We start from the raw sequence: 16,689 nt of genomic DNA, 5'->3' as shown, positions 1-16,689 counted from the left end.
ATTACAGGTGCATATTATTCATCGTTGTTGGACCGTTTGAAAACCGAGCTGCAAGAAAAACGCCCACGATTGGCCCACAAAAAAGTCCTTTTCCATCACGACAACGCACCAGCTCACACCTCAGCAGTTGTGGTCGCAAAATTAATGGAAATAAGGTTCCAACTCGTTTCACACCCCCTATTCTCCAGACTTGGCTCCCTCGGACTACTATTTGTTCCCCAATATGAAGAAATGGCTGGCGGGAAAAAGATTTTATTCAAACGAGGAGGTGATTGCAGAAACGAATGGCTATTTTTCAGACTTGGACAAATCCTATTATTCGGAAGGGATCAACAAACTAGAGCAGCGTTGGACGAAGTGTATAAGCCTAAAAGGAGACTATGTTGAAAAATAAAAAAGGTTTACCCGAAAAAATTAAGTAGTTTTTATTTTTGCACGGACTTTTCAAACGACCCTCGTATGTATACATGATTTTAAGTGACCAGTTTTCAGAATGAACGAATTAATATCTAGCTGTAAGGCGTATAATTAGTGGGACATCAATGACCCAGGTCATTGAAAACAAATCAACAAAAGATCAAAAATAAAACTATGTGCTTAACAAATTCCCTTCTTAAACTCACATCTTCGATGAGAGGCAGTCGTCTCTTTGAGAACATTGTTCAGAAACTAATTTGTACAAATACTACGTTGAAAAATATTACTGATTTTTAAGTGGTTCATAAAATATTAAAGAAATACACAGAAATACAAATGAAACATTATTAGTAAGATTAGTCGTATTTACACTATTTCCTCGCTATTCTTTTCCTAAACTAAATATTAAAACAATATTAATGTCATATCAGAAATTAAGAAAATAAAAAGGGACAATATTTGTTTCAACTAATTCGAAAAGAAGTAAATTCCGAATTTAAGCATCAAATTGCCGTTACTAATATACAGAAACTTATCAACTACTCGCATGCAAAGCTTTAGCCATAACTGATAAGCATTTTTGCTAGTGAATATACCTAATGATTCAGAAATAGATGGTGAACCTTTGAATGTTGAAAGCAAACTTGTTGGCTGTGCTTGATCATTGAGAGGTGATAGATTTAGCACTATTGAATCAGGATCTCCTGTAGGACTTCTTCCTGCATTATTGTTTCCTAGAAAAAATTACAAAAAATATATATATAGCAAATTAGCCAATGTTATAATTTTTGAAATGATAACAATCATCTTCAGATAAAAAGACGGTGTTTATTTATGTATCTTTTGCATGGTCTGAAATATTGTAGAAGGTAGAAGATGTGGCTGAAGCAATGATCAATGCTAACGATGGTTCCCCAAACTTTGAAAAACGAAGTTTCCCCATTCTACCACAGTAACCAGAATAAGCATAATAAAGGCAATATCTCGCCAGGAATATAATAAAACATGTGGCTTAACAAATCTTTTATTAGCCAATTTTGCGAGCAGTAAAATTAAATATTATGTAATATCTAGAATAGAAGGAAGTGCTAAAAAAGTGGAAAACAAGGCCATGTTCTTCAGTTAAAAATCAGAAGAAAACTTAGAAAAGATGCCTAAACAATACTATGTTCCTCCGAGGCAGAAGAGAAGTACGAATTACTTTCTATAACTTGCAGATAACTTAACAATTCCACGCGACCATTGTGTTGCTTTAGGGATGAAATCCTTAGAAAAGGGAGGAGCCGATACATTACTAAAACGACTAGACAGTGTCTCTTCCAAAAAAGAGCGCTTTCTTTGTGATTTAAAAACAGCTTTAAGAAAACCGATTTTAATTTCTCGGTTTATATTCCTGGTTTACGAAATGTGGTTCATGTTCTAGAAATAGACATGTTTTTTTCAGCTGGTATTAGGATGCAGCCTCTTAAATTTACTCCGCGTGAATAGTAAATTCGTTAGGGCACAGAACATCTCATGGATCTTTAAATAAAAGATTATGTCGAGAAAATAAACATACCAAACAATAATAAATTGCAAAAACCTCTTTTTATTAATAAAAATATTAATTTCCACTCAAAGTTAATTATAACACAATAAAACAATAATGACCTTAAATAAATGAATTTGGCTGAGGTTTAAAAGACCAACTTAACAAATTTGTCAACTAATGTCCAACAGGGTTAGAGTTCTCACTGAAGCTCCTACAGCTTCTTTTCTTGTCTCTAATGCGAATCCTAAAAACATGGTTCATTCGTCTTTGTCTCAAGGAAGAATGAAATATTATTATAGCTTTTCAGAAAGAGATCAACTCGCTGATAGTTAAGAATTCCTATCCAAATAGCTAGTATGTAATATAAAATCAGATGTTTGATATAATAATTTCAATTCTTTGATACAGCGACGTAGAACTGTAAGGACTCGAAAGAACCACGAAACATATTCAATCAATTCAGAAATTAGACAAAAAAAATCTTGTATAAATAATATATCCATGTCATAAGGAGTTTCACATTTCAATAATTAGCTGAACATTGCAGGTGAACGCTCGTTAATGAAGCTTATATAGTTGAGCTTCTGAATGTCACTTAGTGCATGAACATCTGATTTCGGTAAAATAATGAATAATAATGCTTCGGGCACTGACCGCATTACTCATGAGTTTTGTAAGAATGCCCTTGAGATTCTGTTCGAAAAACTATTGTCTTTATTTAATTTCGTTTATAACATTGTCTTCCTTGATTTGGTTAAGTTCATCTTAAGTCTTTTCTCTGTATAAGTGAAGACAATGATATGGCCTAATTATAGAGGTATTTCCTTTACTGTCACTTTTGCAATATTTACAGGGTTGTTTCTCTGACAGTTGGAAGAATTCTTTTCAAGTAATATGTTACTTTGTTGAGCGAGTACTAGACAGGCTTCACACGGCGTACACTCTTCCCCAATTCATCTGTTTTATTAATTTTAATTATTTGAGAATATTTTTTTGTCATTGATTCTTTTTTTTTTGGAATGTAATTTCGAAATCCATAAGGACTGTTAGGTAAGCCCAACCATCTTTAGTAGATTCAAAACTTGTTTGCATTATTTGATTATATAATTAATAAGGTAATGGAATATAATGTATTTTAAAATAAGAATTTAAAATCAATGTAAATCTAAAAAAATCAATGCAGATTTAGAGCTAGAAGAATTCCAAATCTGTTGACTCGACACAGCGAGAGTCTGCACTAAAGTTAAGGACATTACAACCGGCTTTCTTACATATCTACATGCTTCTGAGCTGTTACGATAGGACTACATCATAAAATCAATCATTTGTATGCAATGTTCATAAAACAAACTGAGAAACAAATTCCTTCTACCATTTTCTTAAAATTCAATCGTATTAAAAAAATCGAATTAAGATTGTATTAAATTTTTATAGAAAAGGTTTTAGAGATAGGAAGCCTGTCAGGCTCTAATTGTGAGCCTTTGACTCTAATAATTTGGTGGGGCAGTTGCCTAAGGGTTGATCGTCCAAAAATGCACGAAATAAAAGATAGGTTTTATTAATGACTTTCATTATTAAGCTAGTCAAACTCAAAAATCTTCTGCAGCATGAAGGTTTACTCAAAATTTAAGTTAGTCTTATCTCTATCGAATACTTATAAGAACCTAACATAAAATACAACCTTTTCTTCTTTTACAATTGTAATTAAACTTATCAACACTTTAACATAACTGAAAATAATTTAAAGTAATTTTTACCGCTGCCAAAACTGCTCAGAGAGCTTGCTTGACTGCTTGGTAGAGAGCTATTGAGTCCAGTTGTGGATTCTGAGGCCTGCTGAGCTTGTGACTCTGGTATAGCTTGGGTTGGGCGTGGATTTGCCATAGGATAACGCCAAAATTCTGAAATTAAATAATATTTGATTATATTCTAGTTAAAGTACGTAAATTAAGTACACAATTAATAACTCTAACTACAGTAATATTAATATTAGTATATTGTGGAATAAGAGATTTTTACAAACCTTGGCCAAGAAGTGCTAGAGACGAAAGCTGTTGTCGATTTTTCGCATCTCTAATCGCTCTAGGTAGGGTCAGCTGGACTGGGAGCTCGTCACTGAAAGCAACACAGTTTATCATTAAACACACGTCAAAAAAAACCTTCACCCCCACCACGACAAGAATAAATCCAAAACTGGGTCTACACCACCTTTTTTTTGTTAAAAAAAAAGTAACAAAAAAGTGATTGCTTTAGCCAAATGGTTCTATATTAAGGCAAAAGATGCAAACAGAATACTTTACCAGCATTGTGCATAATGCGCAATTAAGCCAGGAATACTGGGAAACTTATTATCACTGGATTCCAGACTGAGTTGGCCATCCGGTCCCGCCTGAATGAGGTAATGTTCAATGTAAGGACCTTTACCAGCTGGAAGGCGAACAGAGATCGCCATGGTCGACGTCTGAGATGACTGTCTCACAACGAAATTCTAAACAAATTGAATCAGTAAGTATTTCCATTTCTAGCCTTGAAATTGATTAAAACTATTTTCAATAATAAATTAATTATCTAAATTTTCCTAACAGAAATTATACTACAAACATATAATAATGATAATGTCCACGTTATGTGGTAGAAAGGAAACGAATGTTTGACGACATATACAGGTATTTAGATGCACCATTTCGCTACGAAGACATAATATTCTCCACCAACATCTATGTGCTTAAATCTACAGTAGAGCTAGCAATGAGATATGAGTTTATTAAAAAGTTATAGCCGATTAGAATGAATGGAAGAAAATGATTAGAGAAGGATTACGTGATTTTAATTTCGGTTAAGCTATAAGGATGGCAGGAATATAGAGTACTGATCTATCTATTAGCTGTAGTTTATGTAAATAGTTGTATATAGTAGAGGGATGAATGTGTGAAGTGAATGTATTTATAAGTAAGAATGGAGAGTGAGTGATATTCTAATGATAAGCACCTAGACGATGCTGGCTGTATGGCGAAAGCCAATGCCAAAAAAAAAAATAAATAAATAAATAAAGCAAAAAAAAAGAAGAAGAATTCGACTCTACTGTAGAATAGAGGATAACTTATACTTGAAAGGAGTTGCGGATGAAGTTCACCAAATGTAACCGAAACCGCAACAATAAAGATTTTTGTTTAACAAAAAGATTCTCGGTCAATTTCCAAAAAAACTTCTTCCAAACGAAAAAAGGAGTGGTCATTTAGAATCAAACTAAAAATTTCTGTTTACAATTACTTTTTAGCTGTTAAGCTGCTCACATTGCTAATTAAACAAAACCAAAATAATACCACCTTTAATACAATACATAGAATTAGCTGAAAGATAGATTTATTAAACTTAGAATTCAAGATTGACGAGGAATCCTAAGTTTAACAATTTCGAACCTATATATTCGTATTGATAGATTTATATTTGAACAATTAAAGTTTCTTTGACTTTGCTAAGTTGTACGAGGGTCGTTTGAAAAGTCCGTGCAAAATCAGAGAGACAGCACCACTGGCGCGTATCGAGGTTATGTTTAGTTAGTAGCATCTCTTGGAAGAACACACACCAAGTTTCAGCCAGATCGGTCTATTTCTTTGTGTTTGGCATTCGTTTGAATCGAGGAAGTCGAGTGATTTTCAAAAAATGGATGAAAAAGAATTTCGTGGGTTGATTAAACACTACTTTATGAAAGGCAAAACGCCTCAGGAGACTAAAGAGAAGCTTGATAAACATTATGGTGACTCTGCACCTTCGATTAGAACAGTTTATAAGTGGTTTCAAAATTTTCGGAGTGGCCATATGGGCACAAGTGACGCTGAACGTTCTGGACGCCCTGTTGAGGTTACTACTCCAGAAATCATTGATAAGATCCATGATATGGTGATGGCTGACAGAAGAGTGAAGGTGCGTGAGATTGCTAGTGCTGTGGGCATCTCGAATGAACGGGTACATAATATTTTGCATCAACATTTGGACATGACAAAGCTATCCGCAAGATGGGTGCCGCGATTGCTCACGCTTGACCGAAAACGAAATCGTGTGAAGTGTTGCAAGGACGGTTTGCAGCTGTTCCAGAAGAATCCGCATGACTTTAAGCGTCGTTTCGTCACTGTGGATGAAACATGGATACATCACTACATTCCTGAGACCAAAGAACAATCTAAACAATGGGTTACCAAGGGGGAATCTGAGCCAAAAAAGGCGAAGACCGTTCCTTCGGCCGGAAAGATTATGGCGACTGTCTTTTGGGATTCGCAAGGTATAATCCTCATCGACTATCTGGAAAAGGGTAAAACTATTACAGGTGCATATTATTCATCGTTATTGGACCGTTTGATAACTGAGCTGCAAGAAAAACGCCCACGATTGGCCCACAAAAAAGTCCTTTTCCATCACGATAACGCACCAGCTCACACCTCAGCAGTTGTGGTCGCAAAATTAATGGAAATAGGGTTCCAATTCGTTTCACATCCCCCCTATTTTCCAGACTTGGCTCCCTCGGACTACTATTTGTTCCCCAATATGAAGAAATTGCTGGTGGGAAAAAGATTTTATTCAAACGAGGAGGTGATTGCAGAAACGAATGGCTATTTTTCAGACTTGGACAAATCCTATTATTCGGAAGGGATCAACAAACTAGAGCAGCGTTGGACGAAGTGTATAAGCCTAAAAGGAGACTATGTTGAAAAATAAAAAAGGTTTACCCCAAAAAATTAAGTAGTTTTTATTTTTGCACGGACTTTTCAAACGACCCTCGTAGGGGTTCATGTATGCGACCTATTTAAACCAATTCAGCTTTTGATTATAAGTTGTGAATACAAAATTTGATTTAAATCATATTGTACATGATGAATAACATTTTGAATCATTTTTCAGCTTTAGCTAGTAAATTCTTTAAAATCGCAAGAAAAATAATTTATTGAATTCATAACCAAAAGTGGTACTTAAATTAAATACAGGTTGGCAACATTGATGACTAAAGAAACTGTCTATTCTAATCTAATATTCTAAACTCTATTCTGAATTAAGAACTGTAGTAAAAAACATATTGAAAGATTTCCCTTCAATTCATTTAGGAGAGCGTGAATTTGGTGCAGACACAACTGTATTAACAAAAAGGAAGCAGATTACAAATAGTTGAACGCCAACATAATGTTGATCAAAATAGGGTCGGACATACACAGATAATATTATCACTGTAACAAATTCATTCATTCCTAGAAACTGTTTTAATGTTACTACAATGAAAATCCCATTCTGTTATTACTCAATTTTTGTTATTAAGTTTGTAATTCTATGTTTATTTTAATTAAATGATTTAGATATTTCATGTTCCAAGGTGTCTCATTTGTAACAAAATTTTTTAGGATAATTCGTGTTAGTTACCAACTAGAATATAGTACCTCCGCTTTTTTTTGGCTCATACGTAAAAGTAAAAGACGATTTTCTCAAGTAATTATTATTATTTTTGCTGTTTAAGGCGACGGTAGGCCTATGAACCTTCTACCTAATACTGACAAACAAAAATGAAAACATTCATTAAATATAAATGATATTTACCCCTTCCTCTTTGCCTTGTAGAAGATGGAAAGCACCGGCTCTTTGTATTCCTGGCAGAAACCATACTGGATGACTCCGGATTAATCTTTCCATGAGACCAATGTCGCATGGTGTCTCCTCTTCACAGCCGCTCTCAGTAGAACTTTCCCTTGAAGATTCATCTCCACTAACACGATTTCCGCACTCTGCATCAACCTGTACAAAAAAAAAAAAAAAATATGGAATTTAAAAGGACTTACACAACTGAAGGACCCAATGGTAACCTAAAGGGATAAGTTAGCTATTTAGAAAACCACGAAATATCTTATTTTTTTCCCCAAAAATATAATTGAAGGTACAGTCGAGCCTCCCATAAAGGACACTCTCACTAGCGACCACCTCCATTTACGGACAGTTTTTGGATTTCCCCGTTTTACCCCTTTACACTTTCTATATAAAAGAACCTCCGTCTAACTTACACTCTACATAGCGTCCGCGGACATTGATTTTGGGCAACGTATTAAATGTTTCAACTCCCACCAACGACCACCTTATTATTAAAAGTTCGTTTGACGCGGTGATAAAAAGTATTATTCCCTCTCAAGTTTTTGTTTTTTTCTGGTTTTTCCTAAAGTTTCCTATATAACGTCGCCTAAGAAGTGATACCTTGTAACTAGAAAATATCAACTTTACAGGAGAAGGAAAAAACAGGATATAAAATTCATTTTAAGGCATACAGTAATTCTTCTTTCAATATTAACTATTAGTGTGACTGTCGTCATGAAAGTGTAATTTATATAAAATAAATTTTATATATATATTCATTTTTTATATATAAAAATGTAATTTTCGTTGAAATTGTAGTTACGAGGTATCACTTCTTAGGCGACGATAAGCTCCATACATCTTGTACCATTTTAATCATTTTTCAATATTACTTTGGACGAACAATATTATTTTTTCTGATATGTCTCCCAAACGAAAGTGGTTAAATCTAGAATAGAAAATAAATGTGTTGGAAGATTTTGCAAAAACCAAATCGAGCTATAGTCAACTTGCCGAAAGGTTTGTTCTATTTTTCTAATAATAGATGGTATTATGATGATAATTTTACCATAAATTATTATTGTTATGAATAAATGTGATGATTATTATAAAAAGTGTTATAAAAATTATTAATTAAGTTAATAATATGTAGTTTTTTTGATACATTTTTTGGATAATTAAGAAAACTTTGATGCATATCTTATAGCTAAATAATTATGCAATTATGTACGTTTTTAAATCTATTAATAATAAACAATATTTAAATATATGTTTGGAAAAAAACTCATATTTTTTCATTATGAAAATTGCCTACACTCCTTCTAACGGCCACCTCCAAACAGCGGCCACTTTGCTTTCCCCCGCCGGTGTCCGTTATTGAGAGGTTCGACAGTACATTACTACAATTGTGGGATTGAAATAGATTCAAAAATAACAAACTCGAAATCATAAGCTAAATAAACAACGCCGAAATTCGTAAGATCAGAATTGAATATTTGCTATTTTAAAGGTACGTCATTTGGAAATTTTCAGAAACCTGAGTGATGAACCTTTTCTCCTTTTCATCACATCGAACATGAAATGAAGCACTGCCTCCTCTTGAAGTAGTTGATAAAACAAAAGAGGCTAAAATTCTTTTCCAATTTTCATTAACTAATTTAAAATAATAATGTTTTTATGGCACCTCTCGATTCCACGACCACAGACATTCTCATAATTTTAATTATTAAATGAAACAAAACCACACAAATATTAATAGAATTCTCAGTTCATTAAATCATTGGTGGTTAATCGATTAAAGAAAACAAAATAAATTTAATCGGCACATTTTTAAATATTCTGTCTATTCCAATGATTTGCAGAAACGTGTGAAGAGCGGAAATATTAAACCAATAATAATGGAAGTTATGAGATGAAGAATGAGTATCAATTCTGTCAAAAACAACTGCTCTATTTTGGAAGTTTTTTTTTTTTTGACAGATGTATGATAAATGGAGTTTCCAGATATTTAGCCCTTCACAGCAGCGTTATGTCAATAGATTTGTGGTGAAAAACCCAAAAATATTATTTTATCCAAATAAAAGAAATCATATTTTAACTTTTCAAAAGTATTAAAAATGAATCAGCTGGTTCGCTATTGTTCGCGTCAGTGTGTTTAATTTTTGCTCTTTAAACTATTAATTATTTTGAAGTGTTTTAAGTGACTAATTAATGTTAAATTGTTTTTGTTTTATTTACTGTTATTGGATCTTTTGTTTGACATTGAAGTGAGATGAAAATTTGACAATTTTGTAAATAGTTTAGCTTTAATTAATTTACTTTTTTCTTAGGTTAGGTAAGTTATTTTGAATTTAAAAAAAAAATATTTTTTTTGTTAAACACCTACTCTTGCAGAAGAGGGAAAGAAAGTGATTACAGTAGAGCTTAGACTATGGGTCTAAGTGATACTGATATGACAGGGTTTTCTACCTCAGGAGACGAATCCACCGCTTCCTCTCTTAATAAAACTAAAAGATCGTCACAAATGGCGAATTTATCTCCTGGGAAAGTTAAATCAAAAAAGCAGGGTAAGAAGAGCTCTCTAGCAGCTTCAACGGCTCAAACTCGTCTGCGAAGCTCACACCCCTCTCAGGCTTCAACTTCGCAGCAACAATTAGTACCACCACAACAAGAACAACATCTTCAGTTACAGCATCAGCACCAACAGGTTCAGCAACAACAAAGCCCCCTACAACATCAACAACAAGGCCAGCCCCAACCACAGGAAGTAGAATTTGTCTCCGATTTCGCTACCCATAATAAGTTCAGTGTTTTGCCTGAGATTGGTGACTCATCTATGAGTGACCACAAGCCACCGCCCTTATATATCTATAAAATCAATAATTATATTGGTCTGAACAACGACCTCAGAAACCTAATAGGTTCTGACAATTACTCTTGCAAATCGAGGCTTGAAAACATTTTGGTATCGACAAATACATCTGAAGCCTACAGGACAGTTGTTCACTATCTGAACCAAAATAACATAGAATATCACACCTACCAATTAAAGAAAGACAAAGCATTCAGAGTAGTCCTGCGACATATTCACCATTCTGTTCCCCCACAGGAAATTCAACAAGAACTACAATACATAGGATTTAAGGTTAGGAACATCACTAACGTTCGTCACCCCTTAAATAAAAATCCATTACCTTTATTCTTTGTTGACTTGGAGCCAGACTCCAACAACAAAAATATATTTAATGTCACCAGGCTGCTCAACACCGTGGTTAAAGTAGAAGAACCGCACAAAACGAAGGAGATAGTACAATGCAAAAGGTGCCAGCAGTACGGGCACACGCGGGCTTACTGCCATGTGGCGCCCAGATGCGTTAAGTGTGCAGGACCTCACCTCTGGGATCAATGCAACAAGCCACCAGATACTGCTCCAACATGCGCTCTCTGCTTTGGGCCGCACTCCGCTAGCTTTCGTGGTTGTGAGGTACACAAAGAACTTCAACGAATCCAGCGAGAAAGGCAGATTGCTCGTGGCCAAAGGACTCCCTCAAGGGCACCTGCTCCGATCTCGAAAATACCAACACAAAGGGATTTTCCTACACTCCAGCAGACTACAGTGCAAGGGCCACCCCTACAACAACAGCTACCTCAGCAGCGCCGTTCTTACCAACCTACTACTCGAGGACTACCCTACTCGGAGGTCGTGAGGTCACATCCTTCACATCAACATTCACTTCATACTCATCCAAATTCACTTCCTTCTCAACTTCCAAACTCACAGCCTGACAACATAACAACAGTGCTAAACTCATTTTTCCAAAGATTTGAATCACTTCTTACTCCTCTAGTTAGCTTACTAAACACTCTTATAACTCAACTTCTACCATGCCTCAAACCTTAAATATCCTTTCTCAACATTCATTAACTATTCTTCTCTGGAACGCCAATGGCTTGAACTCCCACAGAGACGAACTAGACACTCTACTACACGACAAACGTATTGACATAGCTTTACTCACAGAAACTCACTTCACTAGTAGATCTCACTTTTACATCACTGACTACAAAACGTACAGGACTGACCATCCGGACGACACAGCCCACGGAGGTGCGGCGATCCTAATTCGCAACAGCCTTTCACACTATAGCCTTCCTTCAACAGCAACTGACTACCTCCAATCCTCTGTAATTTCCTTAACTGCTCTTCCATACAAGTTCAGTATTGCAGCTGTATACTGCCCACCAAACAAATCAATATCCCGAGAGCAATTTGCTTCCTACTTTGGCACCATCGGTCCAAGGTTCCTCTCCGGGGGAGATTACAATGCAAAGCACCAGCAGTGGGGATGTCGCACTACGAATCCAAGAGGTCAGGTACTTCTTAATGTCCTATTATCCAAAAACTACAGCAGCATCTCACCTAATCAACCTACATATTGGCCGACATCTTTATCTAAACTTCCTGATATTCTCGATTTCTTCGTAATTTCTCATATATCTCATCACTTTGACATCTCTACACTTACTGAACTCTCCTCAGACCACAGTCCTGTTCTTCTTACACTTGACATAAGGCCATTTCCTACCATACCTAAACCTTCTCTTATATGTGGACAAGTAGATTGGGAGCAATTCCAATCAAAACTGGAAGACAAGTTGAACTTACGGATTTCCCTTAAAACGGCTGAAGAGTTGGACAATGCAGTAGAACATTTAACCACTTCTATACAGACTTCTATCTGGGAATCCTCGACTCATTCTGTAGCACAACGAACTCACATGACTAACATACCATTATACATTCGGACACTCATCACGGATAAGAGGCGTGCGAGAGCGAAATGGCAACGCACCCGCTATCCATCTGACAAACGAGAATTCAACAGACTGACTCACCTACTTAGAAACCAACTTAGACAACTAAGAGAAGAACGCTTTGAAGAATACACTTCATCTCTATCGACTGAAGACAAGTCTCTATGGACAGCCACAAAAAGGATCCTTTCATACAAGTCAGTAGCATCTCCACTTCGTCGTGATGACGGCTCGTGGGCCTCCTCTGACGAAGATAAAGCTTCCCTATTTGCATCTTATCTAACTTCTGTCTTTACTCCTCACTCTGAATTAGTCAATCCTCAGTTCCAAGAATCGCTCTTAAAAGATCTTGATACTCCTCTTCCTCTCTCGCTTCCTCCAAAGCCATTCACCCCTTCAGAGGTTAAACATATTATTAGATACCTTCCTTTAAAAAAAGCACCCGGTTTTGATCTCGTTACTCCAACCATCCTTCGAAAACTTCCTAAAAAAGCTCTAGTTTTACTCACCTCAATCTACAACGCCACTCTCCGCACCACCTACTTTCCGCTACTATGGAAATTTTCCATTATACTTCCGATACCTAAGCCAAATAAACCTCCACAACTCCCGACGTCACATCGTCCCATTAGCTTACTGTCAGGTCTTGGAAAAATTCTTGAAAAACTCCTGCTAAAACGTATTCTTCCAATAATTGAATCTAATGACATTCTCCCGGATCACCAATTTGGATTCAGGCGACAGCACTCCACCATACAGCAGTGCCATCGAGTTGTAGATGTAATCTCCACCTCCCTTGAGAAGAAGGAGTGTTGTTCTGGGATGTTCCTTGATGTGAAGCAGGCTTTCGATCGGGTGTGGCACACTGGACTTCTCTGGAAGCTCAAGACCATCCTTCCAGCCACCTATTTCCTCATTTTGAAATCTTACTTGACTGACAGACATTTTAGAGTGAAGGTAGGAACTATTCTTTCTCCATTCAGCCATGCTGACGCTGGAGTTCCGCAAGGCAGCATACTAGGCCCCATTCTGTACACAATCTACTCCTCAGACATACCTACTCATCCTCAAACTACTCTTCTCACCTATGCTGACGATACTGCCATCTTATCTACTGACAAAGACCCAATAATAGCTCATAGAAACCTTCAGACTCACCTCACCTCCTTAGAAAATTGGTTCAAAAAATGGGCTATCAAACTGAACGAAACTAAATCTCAAAATATCACCTTCACTCTTCGACGCATCACTCTTCCTCCTGTCTTTTACAATCTTATTCCTTTACCTGCTGTCAACGTAGTCCGCTACCTTGGGCTTTACCTTGACAGAAGACTCACATGGAACCCTCATACTCGACTTAAGAGAACAGAACTTAACAGACGCTTCCGACAACTGAAAAGACTACTCGACAACAGATCAAAACTCACTCTGGACAACAAAAGACTAATATATGTAAGTATACTAAAGCCAGTCTGGGCTTACGGCATCGAACTGTGGGGTTCAACCAAACGCTCAAATCTGCAAAGGATCCAGTCCTTGCAATCTAAAATTCTTCGCTCTATAGTAAACGCTCCTTTCTACGTCACCAATCAAACCATTCACACAGACTTGAACATTCCTTTCGTCACACAAGTTGCAAAAACACGTTACAGAAATTTCCATCTTAACATACAAACACATCACAATCCACTGGTACAACATCTTTCTTCAAGAACATTTCCAGACAACACTTCCAGACGTCTTAAAAGACAGTGGCCTCGCGATCTCCTCTCTGATGAAGAGAGTCAGTAGAAAGTAAAATGTTTTTGGAGTGTTACCGCTGGGTAACTTCTCCACTCTTTTATTCTGTTATTTATTGTTATCATTGTTGCTTATAACGCAAAATGCGTTGATTGTAACTAAATAAATGATTAAAAAAAAAAAAAAAAAAACTTTTCAAAGTTTTGTATTATAATTGATTTGTAATAAGGAGAATATCGTGTACATCTATCGATACATTTCAATACTATAGAACGCTATTGATTAATGCACATCTCTACGAAGAAATTCACTTCAATTTCCTTAATCTAATGAAAGAATTTAATTGCAGTCCAGTAACCATAAAACTTCACTATTTTGTCATTTATAACTATCCTACAATAATATCGTTTTTGTACTTATCGTACCCTGAGTAGCTCCATAAAAAGTAATTGACATGTTAACATATAGAAAGGTCTTCATCTATCACGAGAGGTGAGAAGAATTTCTGTTTGAAGATTAACCAAAAAGACTAGTTTTTACTAACATTTTAAATATAAAATGCCTTAAACTTCATCTTAGTGGAAGCGTGCTTGATGGTAGAACCATTCTTTGTATTCGTTTCAAGTATTAAGCCCTCCGTTGTGACATTTTAACAATCCCCTGAAGAAATATTACAAATAAAAGTTAACTTACTTTCTTGTATGGACGAGCCTTGGTTGAGATAACGATAGCTAAATTTCAATATCTGGAATTTAAACTAGGCTATCTCTTACCTATACCTGAAGGGCACTATAAATTCCAAATGACTACATGGACAATTTAACGGAGATGTTTTTAATGTGAAAGTGATGATTATATTCTGATGATTACTCAGAATAAAGATAAATCACAAGAATAGTTTGGAATTGAGTTAAAATGAAGTTCTTTTTTAATGCTAACTATGATGATGAGATACATCTTTTATTATTCTAACAGAAAAATATTTATGGGTGATGAAAGGCCAGCATACATTCTATAAAATACGATACTAGAAGAATGAATGAAATGTTGGGTACTTGCTGATTTGTGTACCTTTTAATCAACCCTCATACTTAACTTTTTAAACTGTTTGTTAAGGATTGTAATAGTATGCCACTTCAATAGGTTAATTTTTTAAATAGGTGGTCGATGACGTTAAACGGTATCTTTACCATGACCACTCCAGTCTGGACAGCTACTGTACCATTGCAGGCCCAAGGTAATTTGTAATATGGTGCGTTTCCTCGCGTAATGTTGGTAGTGCTTCAAAATCAGGACAACGGTTTGCTTCTACTTCTAGTAGCCAATCTAGAAATAAGATGCAACGCCGGACAGCCTTTTCTGTAACTACTCTGGTTGTGCACTTTTCTTATATTAACTTTTTCTTACAAGTCTTTTCTAATCATTTATTGCTTTTTCGCAGTCTTCTAAATACTGAGATAATGCAGGAATTAATATCATTCTCCCTTCGACTATTTCTTATTCTACTTTTTTCTTTTTCATTATTTTCATTTGATAACTAATTATTAATGGAACTATATACCCATGTTTTTATTTTTTTTAATCTTTTATTTAAATTTGCGACTGCAACGGTTGTTGCAACAAACAAATGTGATGTAATATAGTGTCTTGATTGAAGATTGGAGAAGGCGCCCAATAGCGACACTCCATTAACGTGAACAGATCACTATACTGTTATGAGGAGAGCAGGTCATGCGCCATCTACTCTTCAATCTCCTTAGAGGATCACCTAGTAATGTGGAAGAAGATAGGTGTTCTATGAGAGGGTTAGGATGAGCTGTTGTAGAGAAATGAAATTTGAAGAAACGAGTTTCAGCAAGATCTGTAATGAAAGGGATTTTGAGGTCATTATGGATAGTGAGTATAGATACATAGAACGGAGAGTTAAGAAGTTTTCGAAGTTATTTTTGACCGTAATGTCTGGAGGCGTAGTGAGTTGGAACGCTTTGTCAATCCCCATACTTCAATGCCGTATGACCAAATAGATCGCAGTAGCAGAAGGTCTCTTGTTATGGAGGTTAAGTTTCGAACGTTTGTCTAGGTACAGTCCAAGGTAGCGTAATTTGTCCACAGTTGGTACAGAAGTTTGGTTCATGAAGATGGGAGGTAGGATTTTTCGTCTAAGAGTAAATAATATATACAATATATTGATTTCGTATCCTTAGTTTTGATTCGCCATTTGATAAGCCAGTTCTGTAAGAGGTTAATGTGTATTTGAAGAGTCCTTTTAGCGATAAGAGGATCGGAATGAGGAGATAAGATTGTAATATCGTCAGCGAAGGTGGAAAGGATTGTATTTGGATCTTATTCTACAAAAAATATCATATTAAGTAATGCTGAAAGAACTATTCCACTAGTGTGGTAAGTCAATTCAAGATTCAAGTTTACTAACCTTTCAAGGTGAGAGTAAATAACATCATAGCTACATGTATTGCCAATAAAGACACAATATCAACATTTAAAGAAGTTTAGTAAGTACTGCATGTTGCTGTTGGGGGTAAAGTGGCAAAATGAAGAGTACAAGAACAGAAGTGTAGTAAGTT

General features: G+C 35.7%; 1 protein-coding gene across 13 annotated transcripts in view; it reads right to left on the bottom strand.

Moving 5' to 3' along the window:
- Nucleotides 1-16,689, bottom strand: part of spri (Src homology 2 domain-containing protein sprint) — a 577,619-nt gene that overhangs the window by 18,868 nt on the left and 542,062 nt on the right. For 10 of the 13 annotated variants that reach the window (XM_074124869.1, XM_074124867.1, XM_074124870.1 and 7 more), the window contains 5 exons: nt 7,529-7,723; nt 4,249-4,436; nt 3,972-4,063; nt 3,706-3,849; nt 1,014-1,151 (listed from right to left, as the gene is read on the bottom strand). In XM_074124869.1, coding sequence (XP_073980970.1) covers nt 1,014-1,151; nt 3,706-3,849; nt 3,972-4,063; nt 4,249-4,436; nt 7,529-7,723 — 757 coding nt within the window. The remainder of the gene's footprint in view (nt 1-1,013; nt 1,152-3,705; nt 3,850-3,971; nt 4,064-4,248; nt 4,437-7,528; nt 7,724-16,689) is intronic. The other 3 variants (XM_074124877.1, XM_074124868.1, XM_074124876.1) reach the window with 1 other exon arrangement.

This window comes from Rhodnius prolixus, unplaced genomic scaffold (genome assembly GCF_049639745.1).
Source record: "Rhodnius prolixus isolate KJV_2025 unplaced genomic scaffold, Rpr scaffold_3, whole genome shotgun sequence".
Taxonomy (NCBI): Eukaryota; Metazoa; Arthropoda; class Insecta; order Hemiptera; family Reduviidae; genus Rhodnius; species Rhodnius prolixus.
The sequence above is the reverse complement of the archived record's forward strand: the minus strand, read 5'-3'. Positions and strand labels throughout refer to the sequence as shown.